General features: G+C 40.1%; 1 protein-coding gene across 1 annotated transcript in view; it reads left to right on the top strand.

Moving 5' to 3' along the window:
- The window catches only part of SNX14 (sorting nexin 14), a 1,453,711-nt gene that overhangs the window by 434,304 nt on the left and 998,583 nt on the right, over positions 1 to 20,824 (top strand). The window contains exon 8 of the mRNA XM_044067476.1: positions 15,086 to 15,241. Coding sequence (XP_043923411.1) covers positions 15,086 to 15,241 — 156 coding nt within the window. The remainder of the gene's footprint in view (positions 1 to 15,085; positions 15,242 to 20,824) is intronic.

Below are 20,824 nucleotides of genomic sequence, written 5' to 3'. Positions count from 1 at the left end.
TTCCTTGGGACCTCAGTTTGCTTTTGCAAGTTCTCACCAGACCTCCCTTTGAACCAGCAGCCACTTTGTCCTTGAAGCTCTTGTTGTAGAATGCTGTTTCTGATGGCTGTTTCTTCATTAAGAAGGATATCGGAACTTTAGGCACTTTTCTCTGTTTCTCATTATTTTTTTTTTTTTATCTCTGTCACTATATTTACTTCTTCAGATATGGTTTGTTTAGACTTTGATTTCCATTTTCTAGTAATTGCTTTTTTGGCAGTCACCAGAATTAAACTTAGCAAGGCTTTATGTCTATGCAATTCAGATCCCAAATCCCAGCTCGAAAAAATATATATTTCCGTACTTACACCAATATGCTCACCCAGTATTTCTGACAGAGTAGTCTGTAGGAAATTTTAAAGCCTGCCAACTCATTACACTCCCCAAAAAATGTGTTCCCAGTTACCTCTTTCTTCCTCATCACACCTCCAACATTTGCCATCTGCCTGAGAAAAAATTCTTAGAACGTTGCTTGTGTATTAAAACACCTTGCAAACACTTCCAAACAAAAATTCTACATCTTTTAGACTTTGTTGCATATTTGGGAGCCATACATATATCCTCCCATTGTTTTTTTTTTTTTTTTTTTGTGAATTGCTTATCCAATCTCTCTTCCCAGTCTTTTTTAACCTCCTTCATTTGATTTCTGTAGTTATCATGCAATATTTTATATGACCTGCTAATTATTCAGTTTTAACAGCAGCTCCTATTCTAGATTCAATTAAAACGTCTACCAGACCTAGTCTTTCACTTAGGATTCCCGTGTCCCTTTCTTTTTGCCTATTCTCTGTTATCAGTCCTTGATTAGGAAGGCAGTCTGTAGCCTACAGTCCAATTGCATTCTTGGCTTCTTCCCATTGTATTACATTTCCCCTCTTTATTTGCTCCCAATATTTTGGTTCCTTTGCCATTTTTCTCCAGTAAATTCCTGCCTCCTCCTACCTGTTCTGTGTTCCCTTAATTGCAGTTATCCCTGTCGACAGAATCATGTTTCTCCATTCCTGTGTTAGCTTAGTTGTTAGAATACTTTCTGCTACTTTATGGATATAATATTCTGTATGACTATTGTTCTCCTTAATGGCCTGCACCCAAAATCCTACTCTTTCTTTATTTTTTGAGCTTCCCAGTTTCATCATCATCCCTTTCCACTTTGAATTATAGTTTTCTCCTTGTGCTGTGTATATGAGACTTAACTGTGTACTCTAAAATATCCTTTCAAATCAGGTAATCCCACTCCACCTTGTTTTGCTGGAAGGTGTTATCCTACTTGACTCTTGCCCTCTTCCCCTCCCATATAAAATCCTTCAACTCTATTAATTGCCATCGACAACTTCTACTCTGGTTGATATCAATATGCCTTACCTGTGTATAAAACTAAAGGGGTGAAAAACATTTTCATTGCTTGTATCTTTCTATCCTTATCCATAAGCAAAAGCTTCAAGTTCCTCAATTTTTGCATTATCTTTTGTTTAGTCTCTTCCCACATATCCTAAACTGCCATAGAGGAATTCATATCCTTAACTGCCATAGAGGAATTCTTTTACACATACTTTAAAGTACTTCTTCATGTCACCGTAAATACGGGTATTGTTGAATCAATTTGTGTGTGGGAACATAGTTTATATTTACAGCCTTTATTTTGTCTTCGTTAATTTTATATATCAAAAAGACCTGAAACTGTCTCAAAATGTTTAACAACACCGAGATGTCCTTTCCTGGATTTATCAGGTACAAATATCTGCAAATAAAGCCAACTTTTCTTGATTACTATACCAATTATATCTTTGTATTTCTGAGTCCCTTATTTTCTTTGCCAGTGGCTCTAAACATAAAGCAAATAACAGAGGGGAAGGAGAACACCCTTGCCTGGTTCCTCTGGTCAAAATACAACTTATCTGAGAAGAACCCCACATTAATTTTTGCCTCAAACTGTATTGATATTTGATCTCTGTATAGTGCAAGTGAAGAAATATTAATTGTTCATATAATATTTATTTATATTGTCATAAATTTCATGTTTTTCAAAACATTTTGACAACCAAGTACCCCGGATGGAACTGCTTAGCCTTGTATGAAAGCTTTCAACTGGATGAACAAAATGCTGCTGCCATTATATGTGTTTAACTTGAGAGGTTGCTGACATATTGTAAGTTGTTTACAAAATACTGCACACTTAATAGTTATTGTGTTTACTGTGCCTTATAAAATGCAGTGGAAGACCTGGAACCTAAAAATACTACTGCTATAAAACTAGTGCTGAAGAGTTTGCCATTTTGCAATTATTTAGTAATCCCTGTAATTCTACAGATAAGAATATTTGAAATGTGAGGACACAATTTGAGTATATAAAAAAAAAAAAAAAAAGCTTAGGCTCCGCCCATTGGAAGTTATAGTGCAAACTTCCAGAATTCCATTGAAGGGAAGGAGTTAACACGGTTGGAAATACTTTACTATTTCTCTCTCTTTTATAAAGATCTTACATATCAGTATGTAACGGCAGCTTCTCTCCTCCCGAAAGATTGTTTTTCTTAAACAAAAAAAAAAAGTGAACTCTGTACTCACAATGTACCCATTACTTGCATGTTCTAGAAAAATAGTATAACCTTGTTTTACAAAGTTTGTATTTGTCTGTATTTAATCATGACTGTATAGATCAATCTGTAAGTAAGTGGAGTTTTTCACCCTAGACCTCCACTGAAAATGCGTTCTTTCTGATCCAGTTGGACTTTCCTGGTAAACAATTGTCAAATAAAATAAACAGAACTATTTAAAGACAGTAAGACGATTTGATAAAGTGAAGGACCCAGTGCACAAATAAGGGAAAAGACAGTCTTTTTGGGCATTCGTCTAAACAGCAGATAATAAGCAGCATGCTTGATACCAAGGATATTAGAGCATACCTTTCAAAAGCCCCTGATTTTTGACTCAAATGTTAATGGTTTTCCTCTTCTTCCTTCATAAAATTTGTGATTTTGGAAAAAAGCTTTTGAATTACACTTAATATATAATGAGAATTATTGGAGTTATAGACTTCTTTCTCTTCAGAAAATGTATATTGATTCTTATTTTCTAATTCTGTCAATGTCTGCAGTAAATAGTACTGATATTTTAAAAATACCCGATTGTCCCTGATTCTGTTAAGATTTGTTCCTGATTTGCTGATGATTATGGGTAAGAGCAGAGTCACCTGACATCTGAAATTCATGCCAGTACCAGAACAGAGACTCGGCATGGAGATTGCAGTCTTCTCCTTAACTTGCTGTGGAAAATAAGCCTACCTTTGGTAGTACCGATTTAGGTGCTAAGAATCAGCTGACAAAAGTGCTGTTTAGCTGACCAGGGAAACTGAGTTGTTTCAGTGTAGTAGAGATCTCTGTAAACAAGACCACTGCTTTTTTATTATGAGAGATCTGTGTTTGATAAGTAGCATAGAGCTAATTGAGCCTAAGAGTGACATAAAACAGGGCAGCACATCTTGGTTTAGAAAGAAGCATCTGCACTTGTTTTCTCATCTCACAGAGGTCACCATCAAATCACTGTTCACATAGAACATGATGATGACTGGGATACACTGGAACCTAGGAAAGGAAACCTGGTTAGTGTTGTATACATTGACATCATAAAGCTTTTGTCGTGGTCTCAAGGTGTTAGGCATATGATTGGGTTACATCTGTGACTCATTGAGTGTTATTAGATTGCTAACCACATACAGTGCAACCCAGCTCAGAAAGACCAACCCCCAAGCTTTCTCCCAGATGGATAATTTTGAGCATAGGTGCTGTGTGAGGCACCCCCTTGCTGTATGTAATTAAACTCTGAGGTTGAATACATCTGAGAAGGGAAGAACATGAGGTTTTCTAAGTTGGGTTTTGCTGATAAAGTAGTTTTTCATCTAATAGGATTCACCAGGTTGTGATGTAACAGTGTAATGATACTGATGGGAATTGGAGTAGGAAAAAAAATGGCTTAAATGGGTAGTTAGGCAGGAGAGTGGTGGAAATTTGAGTGACGTAGGTGGACGACCCTCTTGAAGGAAAGATAAGTGCTTATAACGGTTCCGAAAAGATCATTCCTGAGACTAGTGCTGTTTGACAGCTTTGTATTAAACATCAGGAAGAGCATTAATAAAAGGATCGGCCTACTTGTTGGTTACACTGAGGAGGAGTGGAATATGGAGCTATAATGGAGAACACTGGACCATGCACAAGTAGTAGTCAAGAATGCATATAGAAAGTGTAGATGCTAGTGTAACACATTTAAGATTTTTTTTTTTGTCATTTAAAAAGTTAGTAGAGCAACAATGGTTGTTTCATTAACATGCATTTTCTGGGTATTAAATGCTAATGTCTGTCATTACTGACTGACTGTAATCTTCAGTGATTTACCAGAAAATCTAAATTTTAATGAGTGAAAGGACAAACTAGAATTAAGGATGTTAAGTTAAGTGCATCAACATATACTTTCTAAAAGATAAACAAGTATTATTTACAAGAGAAATGGCAAAAAATATGAGGCAACAAGGAGGACCTTTTAAGTTAGTAAAACATCTGATCTGAAGTAGTTAACTTCATTTATTTGCAACCTGTGGGTATTCGGATCCATATCAGATCCGAGCTGGCAACATTTTTTTGAGCATCTGCTACAAGCTCCTTCCCTTACCCATAATCCCTCACATCTCCTACCTTCCCCCAGATCTCATTTGCCGCTTCATGCGTACGCATCGTGGTCTCTATAGCTCCAAGTTCAGTATAGTAAGTGGTACTTTATGGTTTATATTTAGTGTGTGAGTGTAGTTGTTTGTGATCAACCCTTTCCTCCCCTTCGTCGTTCATTGGTTTTTCGTTAAAAAAAAATATAAAGTAGTTTAGAAAGTTTGTTGTTTCTGAGGTAGTTTAGGCCTAATCAACCCTTGTGTGTGTGCAGTTGTTGGTTTAGTTTTGGCTGAGTGGTGTGTGATGATAGCTGACCAGCCCAAACCAACATTTATAAAATGCACAGTGTGGCCACAAGCTTTTACCGGCTGATGGCCACACTCTGATGTTCCCCACCTTAGTCTGAAGTGTAGTGTGTGTGCAGGATTCAACCCCAGGGTGTTGAAAGAGAGGAAGGAGAAACTGGTAGCTAAGGGCCTGCTACCAGTTTCTGCATTAGATACGATGACCTCAACATCGGCTCCAGTAGCCGACCGACAACCCTCCCCTCAGGCTGGGACTCATCCTCCCTCTAAGCCTGCTGAGTCAGGGACAAAACCAAAGGATAAAGGACAAGAGAGAGAAAGAGAAAAGGGTGGAAAGGCACTGCAAATGATCTTTGGAGCGGGAGCCATTTCCCAGTCCACCTTCAAAAATTGTCAGGACCACTTTTCCTCGGCTCCATTCCCTGAGGTTCTCCCCAGAGCCAACAGAGCCTTCGGACCAGAGGCCTTCATTGAGGTCATCTCACAGACCAGCCAGATCCAAGTCGGTCGCCTCCTTGTGGTCGACTCGGAGTCTCTCAGAGCTTGACGTGGACAGGATGATGCGGAGATTCATTCGGACCCAAATCCAAATTGGAGTCTTGCCAGGCCCCTCTCCGGCCGGAGAGGAGACCTCTATGCTCTTCTTCCATCCAGTCTCTCCTTCCCCGATCTGACCTGCGGTTTCGGGGTTTATGGATCCTCGGAGCTGGGGGTTTGGCGTCGACGGTTCCTCCAACCTCGACGTTGGTGATTACCTTGAGTTCCTCAGATCAGACTTGTTCGGATCCGAGCAACTCTCGGGGCCGAGAACGGGGAGCCGGATCCGAGGGAACGGAGATGTCTAGGGCTCCAACTTTGTCAGATCTGAGCCGTTCCTTCGGAACCCTGGCTACCTTGGCCTCGGCCCGATCCTCACGACAGAGCCAGGGAGAACTTCTTCCTTGTTTGTTGCCAAGGAAGTGCGCTATCCTTCGGCCTGTGACGTGGTGGAGTGGGTTCTCTCCTAGGGATTGAGACCCCAGCCCTTTGCCTCAGACTCTGCCCAGGCTGCCGTGGATTTGGTCATGACTCCCATCAGCTTGTCCCAGGGACAGCCCGTGCTAGAGGACCCCCAGGTGTGGATCCTGCCGTGGAACCCCCCGTGACTTACGAGCCCTCTTCAGAGAGTCCCACTGAGGAGGCTCCCCATAAGCATTCATGTAAGAGGAAGCAGATGGACTCCCCCCGAGTCCCTCACAGAAGATACTGACTTGGATGAAGGTGAGGGTTCCCCCAGGTCACCTCCTGAGGATGTCTCTGTTGGAGACATCATGGAAATCCTCCACCAGAGGGGGAAGTTGGTCAGCCCCAAAACCCTCTACGGACGAGTCAGTATTCCTGGAGGCCTTTGGCATGGGCCCATCTACATCCTGGGTGTCCCCTAATGCAGATCCATTAGTGGATCTTATTACCACGCGGGCATGGAAGGAGCCTGACACCATAGAGCCAATACCCAAATGCCCAGACAGGATCCTTTCTCCTCCCACAGACAGACATGCCTGGTACAGGGGATCCCCTGTGGATGTATGATGGTTGCAGCTGCCACCAAGAGAGAACTGGCTCAGGAAAGTTCTTTGGTCCACCCTCCGGACAAGGAGTCTAGGGTGGTGGATCGGTTTGGGAAGCAAGTCTTTTCTTCAGCGACGTTTTCCATATGAGCGCTGAATTATTTGGCACATGTCATTCGACTCTAGTGAGACCTAGTCATGGAATTCACTGTCTCGCCCCCAGAGTCTTTGTCGCCAGAGGACAAGTGTCTGTTTTTGGTGAAAATGTCGACTCTGAAATCCGTTTTGAACACGTTCATCCATCTTCTTTCCCATGCCATGGAAGGAGCAGCTCTGGCAGCTGGGACTGGCGTAGCTATGAGGCAGCATGCTTGGCTCAGACTCTGTCAATTCGCGGACCCCTTCAAGACGTCATTCATAAATGCTCCCTTTGATGGTTCCTTCCTGTTTGGGAAGACAGTTTGTGACACCCTGATCCAGAGCGAGAAGAACAGGAATACTCTGTCTGCCGTCAGAGTCTGCTTCTCTAGCCTTCAGAGATCCTTTTCTAGGAATCAGAGAGGGCAGAAGAAGATGTGGTTCCAAAAATCTCAGTTTTTCCGGGACATTCAGGACAACTTCTCCCCGAGAGGCAGAGGGTGACAAGACAGACGCCACCCCAAAGGCAGAGGGGGCCCGAGGAACTTTGGGACTAGGGAGACCTTCTCGGACAGACCCACGCAGCAACCCTGAGGGGTTGCCCAACTGTCCTACTCTGGAGACAGTCAGGGCAAGATTGTCATTGCACCTAACTGCTTGGGAGTCCATTACGATGGGCCATTGGGTGCTCCAAATAATATCCAGAGGATACTCCATCCCGTTCGTTGCCCCATCCGTCCAGTCAGAGCACCTCCTGGATGTTCCACCCGCTCAAACCGAGGCCGCAGCACACGAAATTTCAAAGCTGCTTTACAATCGGGTACTTTTCTTTTGCATCCCCCAGTTAAGGATTCCTTCCCTCCTTGGGACCTTACCTCAGTTCTACAGGCATTGGTGGCACCCCCATTCAAACCAACAGCATCAGGAGATTTGAAATTCCTGTCCTGGAAGACAGCTTTTCTAGTGGCCATTACCTCGGCTAGAAGGGCTTCTAAGATCCAAGCTTTGTCTTCCCTGCCCCCTTACTTGATCTTTCATAAAGACAGGGTTTCGCTTTGCACAAACCCTTCTTTCTTACCGAAAGTTGCTTCTGAATCTAGTATTAACCAGATGATTAATCTGCCTGTGTTCTTTCCAAATTTCCAGAACAAGGGTGAATATAAGCTGCATTTGCTAGATGTTCATTGGCAGCTTAATTTCTATTTACACAGGACTAAATTCTGTAAATCTAAAAGAAACAGAAAAGAAACGGCTGCGGGTAAAACCAGGGTGCAAAAAAATGAGGAATAATATAAACACAATGCACCAAGGTAACACACAATAGCGTTTAATAAGAATAAAAACAAAAAACAGAGGTGAGCGCTTTCGCAACAAAGGTTGCTTCATCAGTCCTGGTCTGATGAAGCAACCTTTGTTGCGAAAGCGCTCACCTCTGTTTTTTGTTTTTATTCTTATTAAATGCTATTGTGTGTTACCTTGGTGCATTGTGTTTATATTAATTCTGTAAATCTGACCAATTATTTGTGTCTTTTTCCAGACCCTTTTTGGGCAAGGCCATTTCCAAGGTCTCCTTGGCTAGATGGATTACACAATGTATACTGCAAGTCTATAGGGATAAAGGCCTGTCTCCTCCTGGTCCTATTAAAGCTCATTCTACCAGATCTATGGCAACTTCTGCTGCCTTTTGGTCTAGTGTTTCTCTGGATGATATCTGTGCAGCAGCAACCTGGGCAAGGTCACATACATTTATTTCTCATTATAAGTTGTATTTGATCTCTAGAGGGAGAGCATCCTTTGGCTCTGCGGTGCTCAGGAATATCCTTCCACGAGGGCCTCCCAGGAGTTTTGGTAGCTGGGACTCTGTCCCACAGGTTGCAGATAAATTAAGTTAACTACTTCAGATAAAGAAGTTATGTAGTCACCATAACGTTCCATCTGAGTAGTTATACTTCATTTTCTGCAACCATCCCGCCCTCCTTCCCCCGAACCTGTTCTAGGTTAGTGTTATTGAGTTGCTAATAGTTTGATTAGTGGCAAACTCAATCTGAGGGAAGGTAGGAGATGTGAGGGATTATGGGTAAGGGGAGGAGCTTGGGCAGATGCTCGAAAAAATGTTGCCGGCTCGGATCCGAATACCCACAGGTTCCAGAAAATGAAGTATAACTACTCAGAATGAACGTTATGGTGAGTACATAACTTCTTTGTTTTGTATAAATGCACATTTCCTGAACACTAACAAGTATGCAGCTCTAATGTCTGACATCGACTGTCATCTTTGATGGTTTGCCAGAAAATCACACGTTTTACGAGGGATAAGGCAGAACTGGGGTCTTTCAGCAAAACTGGACAGATGTAAAAATGTTTACGGTTATAATTGATTAGCTTCAGTGCTATATTTTTTTTTAAACTCCCCTACTGGAGTTTTCTCAATGCTACTTCATGAAATACTGTTTCTGATAAGTCTTAGAATGTACTGATGTAACATTCTAAGTAGTACACAAACATACTATAGCAGTCCAGAGTTCTCCATTATCAACAGATATTTAGGGGGTGTGAGGTCCAGCCTTCAAGAGGTCCTCAGTAGTTTGGTAGAATGGATTGAGAAGTGACATCTGATGTATAATGTAGTGGAGTATAAAGTACTTTATATATTCTCTAATATTCCCAAAGTGGATCAAAGTGGATCAATAGCTCGGAGTAGTGACTGTAACATGGCAGATCAAGAAGAAGATTTTATGTGACTGTAGCAACAAATGAACTGCCAAGTGCAAACTGAGAAAGCTGTATCCAAGGCCAGTATGATGCTAAGTGGAGCCATTAGGGGGAAAATGTATTTATTTATTTTATATTTGTTAACTGGGATAGACCAGCTGAGCAAAGGAGCATTTTCAGTGGTGGCCTGTGGATAAATGCTGCAAAGTGAATGCTACTGTTGTGGCATAGAATGAAAAAGCACTGACGAGCACCCTGTTGACCCGGGTTCAGTTAGTGGCTCAGGCAACTGACTGAGCATCAGCGAAGTTGATATGCTCCCTAAGGGGAGGCATGGTCCAAAGAAGGGAGTTGCCATCAGATGTAATCAACTAGCATGAGGGGGTGGGGAAAGGGAGTGGGTAGTTATAAGAAGAATTCTCCCCTTCCTCCAAATGCAAGCATGGATTAGCGGAGCCCCCAAGACACCTTCAGGATCCACAATCAACCCCCCAGTGAAAATGGTGCAAGTCTGGGGGGTTGGGGAGTAGCTGGTAGACCTGACATGGACATTGGGTACTGGGGGTTGGGCCAGTGAATATGACGTCTGAGGAGACCAAAAAAAAAAAGCTCCAAAGTGAAATCACAGTATACAGTACAGTAAATGAAAATTCCAGCCAAGCTAGAACTTTCACTGAGTGACCTCTCAAACCTCTTGCATCAGAGGCACATGGAATATATGCAAATGAACCTTATGAATATCAGGTGTTTCAGCTATATGGAGATTCTGAATGCCCATGACTTATTACTTTTTAAGTCGTTTTAATGGACAATTTCAGGCCAATAAAGCCAAACCCCACTAGCTGTGGATATGCATATATCCCATGTGCCTCTGATGCAAGAGGTTTGAGAGGTCACTCAGTGGAAGTTCTAGCTTGGCTGGAGTTTTCATTTAGTTTTTACTGATTGTTTTTTTCTGTGTGACCTTCTCACTCTTTGTTTTAGTTTGTTAGTTGGGATATTTTGCGGTTACCCTAATGGTAATGGACATCAGGTGGATATAACAGCCCTGTGTTTTTTATGCTTAGTCAAACACTATGCTTATGCTGTGTTGATGAAGTCATAACAAGGCCGAAATATGCATATCCACAGCTAGTGGGGTTTGGCTTTATTGGCCTGAAATTGTCCATTGAAACGACTTAAAAAGTAATAAGTTATGGGCATTCAGAATCGCCATATAGCTGAAACACCTGATGTTCGTAAGGATTATTGGCATATATATCCCATGTGCCTCTGATACAAGAGGTTTGAGAGGTCACTCATTGGAAGTTCTAGCTTGGTTGTTGTTTTCATTTAGTTTTTACTGATTGCTTTTTCTGCGTGACCTTCTCACTCTTTGTTTTAATATACAGTACATTGAAATATGAATACAACTGACATTAAGTAATGAAATGTACAACACATATACAAAATTAAATGTATGGATAGCATAAAGATGTTAAGAGTATAGAAGTTGTAGAAAAATGGAGGATAGGATGGAAGAGGACAGGAGAAAAAGGAATGTTAGCTTACATAGTCGAGTGAAGCATTAAAAGTAATGATTTGTGTAGATTTTAGGGTGGTTGTAAGGCAGAGGAAGAAGTTTGGGTACATGAGCATGGTCAATTGTAGCTAAGAATCATTTTTTAACTTGGTCCAGGAATGTGTGTTGACCAGCATGCCTTTTATTCCTGTGTATAGGAATAATGATATTTAATTTAGGTGAGAAGGCTAAAATAAAGACTATTGAGTAATATAGGAATTAGAGGGAGAGGCTATGAGGAGAGATTGCAGGAGCTACATTTTTTCTTTCCTGAGAATCTTTCAAAAAGAGGATATGTGATGTGGGTACACAAGGCACTTAAGGTACAGTGTGATGGCTTACAGTTCAAGAGGATACTTGGATTTGGAGAATGAGGCACACATGAAGGATTAAAGATACAAGTTTTATCCTAGACATTAGAAGTAAGAAAATATTGTTTGCTAAAATAGTATTAGATGAATGGAAACAGTTGCTTTGGCATGTATTGGCCCTTAAGACCTTAGAATGCTTTGGAAAGGCTTGGGATTGCTGTGGGGTTTGCAGATGGTATAAGAGATGTAGTTAAATATGCTAGCTGCATAGCAGGGCTGGGTAAAACAGGTTGCTTTTTCTTCCATCACAGCCTCATGACAGATATAACAATGTGAGGTATTGCCAGCTGTGCCAGGAGAAGTAGGGCAGTGGATGTGTAACATATGCCAGCATAGCTAGCTGGAGTTTTATAAAGAATTATATGCTATTTATATAACAAACTGGTTTCTACAGTTGCTGGTGTTGAAAATGTATTTGTAAAGTTGTTTGTGTTAAAAAAAATGTACCAACAGTGGATCCTGCTAGACAGAAAAAGAAATACAAATGTATGTCAGACTATATAGTAACTGTTGAAATTAATATTGTAACAGAGGATTCATAGGTTCATAGGTAGGTACTAGGCTATTGGCCCAAGGGCCTATGTAAGCCTAGCCAACAAGGTTCCCTGGCTTACGCCACCCAAGAAAGTTATTTTCCTGTGCCACTGTTGAGCAGAGACACAGAAGTGATCCCCAGGGTGTATTTCCTATTTCCCATCCACTCCTCAAGATTTTTCTTGGAGTGCTAATGGAGAACTTTGCTTGACATAGATGGGTAGCCTGTTCCAGAGTATGGGAAGTCTCTGGGATAGGATTCTATCCCTCCAGCATGTCCTGTTTATTGTGGTGACAAGGTTTAGGTCCCTAGAGCGTGTAGCTCAGAGGGATTGGGATTTCTTCAGGCGTAGCATGTCCAACAGCTCTGGGTTTGACATAGCTTTGTATTTTAGGCAGAGATCACCTCAGAGTAGGCGATATGCTACGGAGTAAAGCTGAAGTTTTTTGAGATGGTCAGTGTAGGGCATTTGTTTGAGGCCAGTAATCCTCTTTGTAAGGTACTTCTGTGGCCTTTCCAGCTGCTGCAGATGTCTTGTGAGATACATTCCAAAAGGGGCGTTGTACTCTATAATGGGTCTAATGAGTTTCGAGTAGAGGGGAACAATGACCTCTTTTTTCCTGGATGAGAACCCTTTTATGATGAAGTGTGCCATGTAGAAGGACTTCCTGACTACTGTGGCGATGTGACTATCAAAGGAGAGACTACTGTCCACCTGGGTCCCAAGGTCCCTTATCACACATTTGGTGTTAAGTAGATTGCTGCCTATGTGGTAGTTCATGGGTACAGAATTTTTACCAAAGGGGATGACACTGCACTTTTTGGCATTGAGCTTGAGGCCATGGCTCTGACACCAGACATCTGTCTCAGCTTGGCCCTTCTGTAGGATGTCCACATCATTTGGGGACTTGACTATGGCTCCTAGTTTGCAGTCATCTGCGAACTTCGTTAGCCAGAGGCCTTCTGTGTTAGCCTGTACTTCAGAGAAGTAGATACCAAACAGGAGAGGTCCCAGGACTGAATCCTGTGGTACTCCACTTGTCACTGGTTTGAGGTCAGATTTGGAATCTGCAACTTTTACAGTGTGGGTTCTGTCAGTGAGCCAGTTGGCAACCCATCTTGTGACGTAGGGATTTATACCTAGTTTAGTGACTTTAGCTATAATTCCAGAATGGGGGATGGTGTCGAAAGCCTTGAAGAGGTCAAGATAGGCTGTGTGAACCACCTTACCCTCGTGTACGGCTTTGGTGACTGCCTCAAAGAAGTCAATCAGGTTCAGGAGGCATGATCTGCCTTTCACAAACCAGAACTGGGTGGGATCCAGAGTTTGGAGGTTACCAATGTCTTTGTTTACGAGTTCCATGATGATACGTTCCATGGCCTTGCAGACCAGGCTCATCAGGCTAATAGGGCTATAGTTCCCGGGATCAGTGGTGGCTTCCCCTTTGTGGAGTGGGATAACTGTTGCTGTGCACCATTCAGTGGGCAGAAAGCCTGATGCGAGGCTATTATTGAACATGGTGCTTAGGTGGGGAACCAGTTCATTCTGAATTTCATGTAAAACGCAGCCTGGGATGTTGTCCGGTCCCATGGATGCTGTGTTTTTGGCTTTAGAGAGTGCAGCTTTTACCTGTGTAGTTGTGATTACAGAGACTCTGCATTCTTCTTGTATAGCTATGGGCCCTTTAGGGGGTGGGGGGTGGTGGGGGTAAAGTTAGCACTGAAGAAGAGGTTAATCTCAGTCCAGCTAACTTTGAAAAATAAGTCTGAAATTAAATTAACTGGCTTAGGCTATAAAGATTGTATCTTATAGTTATGATATCAGCCAGAGATGAAATGTTTGTGAAAACAAGGACTAGGAATCCTGCTGTATTGTCCTTAGCAGTGAACTAATTGCTGTCCTGGAAGGGTGGAAGTGTTGAAATGGTTTTCTGGCTTCCAGATGCTATAACAAATCTTAGCAAAGGTCTTTCTGTGTATATGGTAACACATATGTGTGTGATTCTGGTTCAGTTTACCTTCATTTGCCAGAATGGGATGTGATTGAGTAATCGCATGCTTATCATACTTCTACGGAATGCTGAAGTGCAGTATACCCAACATAAACACCAAACCTCGAAACTCCCTACCTCTCTGGACCTAGTAACAAGCATTAACATGGGTCCAGAAGGGGGTGGGATTGGTGAATCGGGAATGTCATTGTTTGGCATTCCTGCCGTTTGGGATGTAGGATATCATGCAGGTGGACTCGAGCACATCTCATTCTGGTAAATGAAAGTAAACCATATTTTATACACATGCTTAGAAAATGAAGATATGCATGTTGTGTGTGTGTGTCAATGACATTATCCTATTAGGCTAAATCTTTCTTGGGAATTGACATTGCATGATTATAAGGCAGCATCTCAAGTATATACCACACATCTTTATTTATTATGGGAATTTTCAATCTTTAATTCTTTCATTTATATCTCACTGAAAATGTAATCCTGGACTACCAGCAAACTTTCTAGCCCTTCTAAAATATGTTGCCCATTTAAGCGTTTGACTCATTTTAAACTTCATTTTTATAATCCTTTAGAAAGGACACTTGGATTTTAAGTGTGGAGTCTGCATGTCCTCCTTGCGGTCGAGTGATATTAAAGACATGCAGGTAGGTGCGTGTGTGAATGGGTGTGCCTTTGAAGGTTGAGCGTCGGGCTGGCAACTCGGCACCTTAAAAATTCACTGTCAATCATGAGTGGACCAGAGTTCTGCTGTGGCAACCCCTAACTGGGAAAAGCCAAAAGACATTACTTACTAAAGTGAGAGTCTTTGAAACATATTCCTTCATTTAATTCTAAAGGAAGAAGAACATGTGGGTTTGGCAGTTAACCATAACATTCTGTTTTACACAACCCACTGGCAAATTTGTAGCTGTTTAGAGAGCAAGTCAGTATCACTAGGCGAACCCCTTCAGGTATTTACTGTCAGTTGGTTCTACCAAACTCGAAATGAAATATCTCCAGACAAACCTGTCAGTCTATTGAAAGCATCCTAGCACTGTTGGCAGCTGAGCTCCAGGTGTATCTAAATCATTACTGGGGACATTTGTATAAAATATATTAACACATAGTATGGTCAGACAGGTTTTCCTCTCACAATTTAGATTCATGTTTCTCAGTATAAATAATGAAACTGTAGGTAAACAGCATGGCTGATACTATGTTTGTGTATTTCTTGCAGAGGAGTTCAATGACAAAATTCTGAGACCAGAGCTGACAGATGACGAAATGATGGCACTTCATGGTGAAGTGAAGAAGCTGTATGAGACTTATTGCTTGGAGGAGAGTGTTGACAAAATCCGGTTTGATCCATTTATAGTTGAAGAAATACAGAGGAGTAAGTCTGAATCTCATTAGCAGTGGGTTATTTTAATTAAATAATTTATTCATTTATTTATTTTTTTATTGACATTTGATTACAAGGAAAGTCTGACTGGGTAAGTGCCATTTTCAGCAGAGGACTGTGGAGCAAAGTTTCAAAGTGTTTCAAAAACATTTTAAAAACAATAATTTTACAGTCTTAAAAAAATTTACAAAAACATTTACAGTTTAAATAATTATATCAAATTAAACATAATGTGAAAACATTGGTTAAGAATAGCTACAACTTGTATGACAATGATTTAATATTTAAAAAAATGTTAGCTATTTTAGAAAAATTAAAGGTTGTTGTGTCTTTCGGCTTTTCCCGGTTAGAGGTCGCCACAGTGGAACTCCGGTCCGCTAATGATTGGCAGTTGATTTTTACGTACCGAGTTGCCAGCCCTGACGCACAACCTTCAACGAAGGTACGCCCATTCACGCATGTCTCCACGCAGAAGATGCTGAGAATTGAACTGGACGGCATCTTACTGTGAGGCGACAACGCTATTGCAGCACCACGAAAAATTAAAGGTAAGTTAATTTAATACAGACAGGAACTGCAGTATGAAATGGGAGAAAAACAGGATTATGGAATATTTAGAGAGTTAGTGCAGAGAAGTTGAATGAAGTAAGGAAGTGAATGAAGGGGGGGGGAGTAAGGGGTTTAAGGTATGAATAAATACTAGTGAATATTTAGAGATATAGTTTATCCATATTTTGGCTAGGAAGTCTTATAGGTTCATAGGTTATTATAGAATATTATTATAGAATAATTTTAAAGGACTGGAGGGGAGGGTATTGACCTGATGGATACAGATAAGTATTTCCAGGTCATAACAACATGGTATAAGTACAGACAATGCTCAGCGGATTTTATAGGTTTGTGGAGAGAGAGGTGTTTTTGGTCATTGGATCATAATGACTGAATGGGAACATAATTGTGAAGAGTGGTGTTTAGAGCTGGGCAAGCAGATGGTTGATGGCTAATTTTATAGATGGTAAGAAGCTTGTTGTGTATATGTCAGTTGACAGGGTTGTTCTAACCAATTTAGGCTTTTTAGTACTATGCAGTGGTGGGTTCTGGAAGGGGTATTTGCTGCAAATTTAGCTGTTTTATTGTAATATTGTTCAAGTTTTGCTTTTTGTGATGTCTGGAGGTTATTAAGGATGGGAGCGCCATAAAGTAGGGAGGGGAGGAGGTAAGTACTGGCTGGCGTAGTTTTAGTTACACTGGTGAGAAACTTTTGACTCTGTAAAGCATCCCTAGTTTTTGGTGAGTTTTTTTAATATAATTTTATATGTGCAGGTCGAATTTAAGATCATCATCCCTGATTATTTGCTATGAGAAGTGACTTCAGTGGTTGTCTTAAGGGAGAGGATTTTAAATTTTGTTTTTCCATGAGAGAGGGATTTAGGGGGGAAAGTAGCAGTTTGATGTTTTTTGGGTTGGGCATGAGTTGAATTGCAAAGCCGTGTTTCAGGTTAATTATTACAGGGAGCAATCAGTTTATAGCTAGTACAGAGCAATTAACAAGGAAGGACAACATAGAACAGATTTTCTTTCATTTACTGAATACAGAAACCAGGAAGCTATAGCATATACAATGTAATCAATTGGTCAAGAGAAAAGACATTGGCCAACTTAGTAAATGGTCCTTAGAGTGCAAGGACTACACCTATGGGGGAACGTCACAGACACTTTCCAACACAGGGCAGGCACATATTTGACTAAGAAAAGTTAATACACATAAGCCTCTTCATGTTAAACTCATTCACATTGGGCTTTGCAGCTGAATAGTGATATTAACTAGAGGTTTTTTTATGCATTCTAGATCTGCATTTAATTTTCTCATATGGAAATGAAAACTGCTGAAGCTTTGCAAATCGAACTAAGTTTTACTTAATAACATTTAGAATTCCAGAAAACAATCTATGACCTTTTATCAGTAGAACATGATTAAAAAATTCTGGTGATAATTTCTGCAGGTTCCATTCAGCCATGACACAGTATAGTCAACTCTTTCTTCAGGAAAGAATCTTTCAACAGTATAGTAAATGAGCTTCATCTCCATAAAGTCATTATTACCTGACAACATTCCTGTGAATCCCTTTCGAAGCTACTATTCAGTTAACTATTTTTTCCCATTTTGCATGTTTATTCTGTCATTTGGCCTATGTTTCTAATGCAGTAACTATACATTGTTGAATTTCAAACTTATCAATGAAGCATTGTGTATATTTTGGAATGTTAAGTGTAGTGCTTGTGATGATTTTCTTGTCCATTGTTTTATATTGGAGAAGGAGACTGCATGATACTGAATCTTGTGAACATTTTCTAAAGTTTTATAAGGCAAGAAAAAGAAGGCATTTAAAAAAACCTAAGTTTTGTTATTACAAAAGAAACTTAAAAAGCTTAAGAAAAAGGGGCTATGAATGGATCCGTTTAAAAAATGAAAAAAAATGCAGTTTTGTTCAGGAAAACGAATGCATGAATGAAATGAATGAACACGTTTAAATAAATAAATAACAGGAAGTTAGCCATAGACCAGGGCAGGGAAAACTGAAGTCGAAAAACAACCCCCCCCCCCCAATGCACACATTGTAGGCCCCAATAGAGACAATTCCAAGACTGCCACATTGTCCCCTGTGCTTCTTTTGCAAGGTTGCTGATGAATATTTATGTTTTTTCCTTGACGTAGCCAATCTTGCATAAAGGTTTTACCATTCTTCGGTCAGTACTTTCCAAATATGAGCAGCTTTAATCTGTGAATAATAGTATCTCTCATGGCTGGAGCAGAAGGGGACATTGTCCCTGCCTCTGCTGGAAGTTGAGTTACATATGCCTCATGTAAAATAGCTCATTTAATTGCTGCACATTTTGGAAACTTTAATTGGCTGTAAACTCCTGCATAGACTTTAGTCATGCAGTGATATGTAAAGTCATGCATTCCAAGTTAAAAGTGGACTAAGAAATTTTCTAATGGATTATCTGAATAATATATTTAGAATCCCTTAGTAAATGTTTATACATTAACTTCAGAATGGTTTTGTATTCTGTCACAGTATCCCAGTTATCAGAAAATTGAAATCTCATAAATTTGTCTTATTTTTTAGACTTGTTCATATTTCTCCATTCTGTAAATTGATTTTGGATCTTTGCTTGAGTCAGGGTTATTAGAACCTGTTTTTCTTCAGAATTTTCTTTAAAGTCATCTCTACCTTACAACAGTGCCTTTTTTGTGTAGTAACTGCAAGCACACTTAACAAATTAGCCATTTTTTCAAGTTAATTTGAATAGAACTGAAATGCTATTAGATATGAAATTAAACTTTACTTGATCATATATATAAGTGGATCTGAGAAATTAAACTTGCACATTCTATGTCTCTAATTTAATTTGTCATAATAAGCATGCCACTTTGACTAAAAAGTTTTTTGAAGTAAATATTTAATTTTGCTTGCATTTTCTTACTAGCTTCCCAAAGACACAGGAACAAGGAAGACAGGATTTACTTTAAACAGTTACCTTAGTTTTGTTGAACAGTTTGAGTTATATAGTCTATCTTGAATAAACATTTAAGCATTTTGGACTATTATGACAGGATGTAATTAAGTCTGTTTTATTTAGGCCAGTATTGAATAAAATCAAAGCAGAAGACATAATGACCTTAATCTCTCATGCTCAGTATAGTACTTATTTTATTTTGAATTTAATTGAGGTAGAGTACTGATTCCATTGAAACTATTTCAGTCTTGGCCCGGGTTAAACACAATAGATGCATCACATTATATAGAATGAGTGACAGAACAGAATATATACATGTATTATATACAAATGGATATCATAGATGGCATGCTGAAAGAATTACAGTGAAACGAAGAGTCAGAGCAAGCTATGTAGAAAGAAGGAGGGTAGGAAGATGTTACTATGACCAGTGATAGAGAGCAGTTACATTTTCCTTGAGTCTTGTAATGTGCTTGTAGTTCTTATTGGAAAATGGGGTAAGAAGAACGGTCTTGATGAAAAAAGGGATAGATTACTACAGTCTGGGACTAATTACTGAGAAAGCATAGTTTATGCACTGAAGTCTAGTGGTAATTTGGAGAAGAGGACCTGAGTGGTTAAGACTTCTAAGGCTCTACATTGGTGCATCTCTGAATAATCTGGGGACCAGTGGTGGGAAGGTGTTATTCTTAAGAGGTTTAAATAGCTGAAATGTGAGAAGAACGTCAACACATTTCTATTCTTAATTTGGCCAGCAAACTAAGAAATAGTTTTCAGTCCCTGTACAAAACTATAAGCTGTAAATTGTCTGAGTAAATGTGTGATTTAATGGGTTAATTTGCTATAATTAGTCTCTGATTTTGGATCTGCCCTTGCAGCATATCATTTATAAGCTCTACTTTAAAATACAGAAGGCAGTTTTCCAATTAATTTAGGATGGAAGGAGGAAAAAGGTCCCAAGTGTGGAACTGTACACCCCCACATAGAAAGGGGGATTGGGATCAGCAGAAATTAAACAGTATGCCTACTTCTTTTGTTTTATATCATACACTGCATAGAAAGTAAGCACACAACCCCCTTGAATATTAATGGAAGAGGCAGTTCTTAGTAATGTAGTCCCTAAGGTGTTGTTCTCATGTTAAAGACATTGACAGGTTAGCTAAAGTATGGCACACCCTAGAGGTTACCAGACATGTCCCAAAGAAAGTTTGTAGCGTAACTGAGGGCTTATGGGGTTGGGGAGATTCATATCTACTTTGGGGAATGCAGATGTAAGGGTGGATGATAAAACAATTTTTTGGCAGCATTGGGATCACAAGAGCATCAGCATCCATGAACACCTTGGATAATGGTTAGTGGTGGGTTGTCTCCTTTCAGATCCTTCAGAAGAAGGAAGTAGTACACTATTCCTACTGAAAATTTCTAGAAGTACTTCCAGCTATAATAGCTATAATATCTCCATTAAAAGGATTTCTCCTTTCAGAGAGTACTACTTTAGTGGAATAAATCATGCTTTTAAGTCATAAGCAAGAAGGGGAGGTTGAAGGTGTCACACATTCTGGTAGTTTTAAGCAAAAAGAGCAATAGGCTTGCACAGGTTTCTGTAATAACCCAATTAAGGTGTTACTTCCCAGATGCCAAGACTGAGTACTTAGAATTACTTCTGACCCATTTAAAATCTTAATCCAGTATCATAAATTGTTGGAGCACCATTTAAAATTGCTATGTGGAGGTGGGGTGATGTAATATTGCTTGCCTAGTGACAGCATGAAACTAGCTTTCACAAGTGATTTATACTCCAGTTGGGATGCACAGGGAGTAGACAGTGGCCATATGTTCTGGGCTTATGATAAAGTTCAGCTCATTTGGAATAAGGCTCAAAAGCTGATAAGAGGTCATGGGTACTGATCTCCTACTTATACTACAAAACTGAATAGTAGTCAAGTCAACTGAGCTGAATAAATGTGGGTATAGTGAAGGGATGGTTAGGAGGGTGTAGAGAAGGGAGGTTTCATCACTCTCTGTTATGTTCAGATTGGTTATTGCTATGTT

This window comes from Protopterus annectens, chromosome 1.part0 (genome assembly GCF_019279795.1).
Source record: "Protopterus annectens isolate FY-2018-M chromosome 1.part0, PAN1.0, whole genome shotgun sequence".
Taxonomy (NCBI): Eukaryota; Metazoa; Chordata; order Ceratodontiformes; family Protopteridae; genus Protopterus; species Protopterus annectens.
Note: the sequence above shows the minus strand (reverse complement) of the source record. Positions and strands in the feature narration are given on the sequence as shown.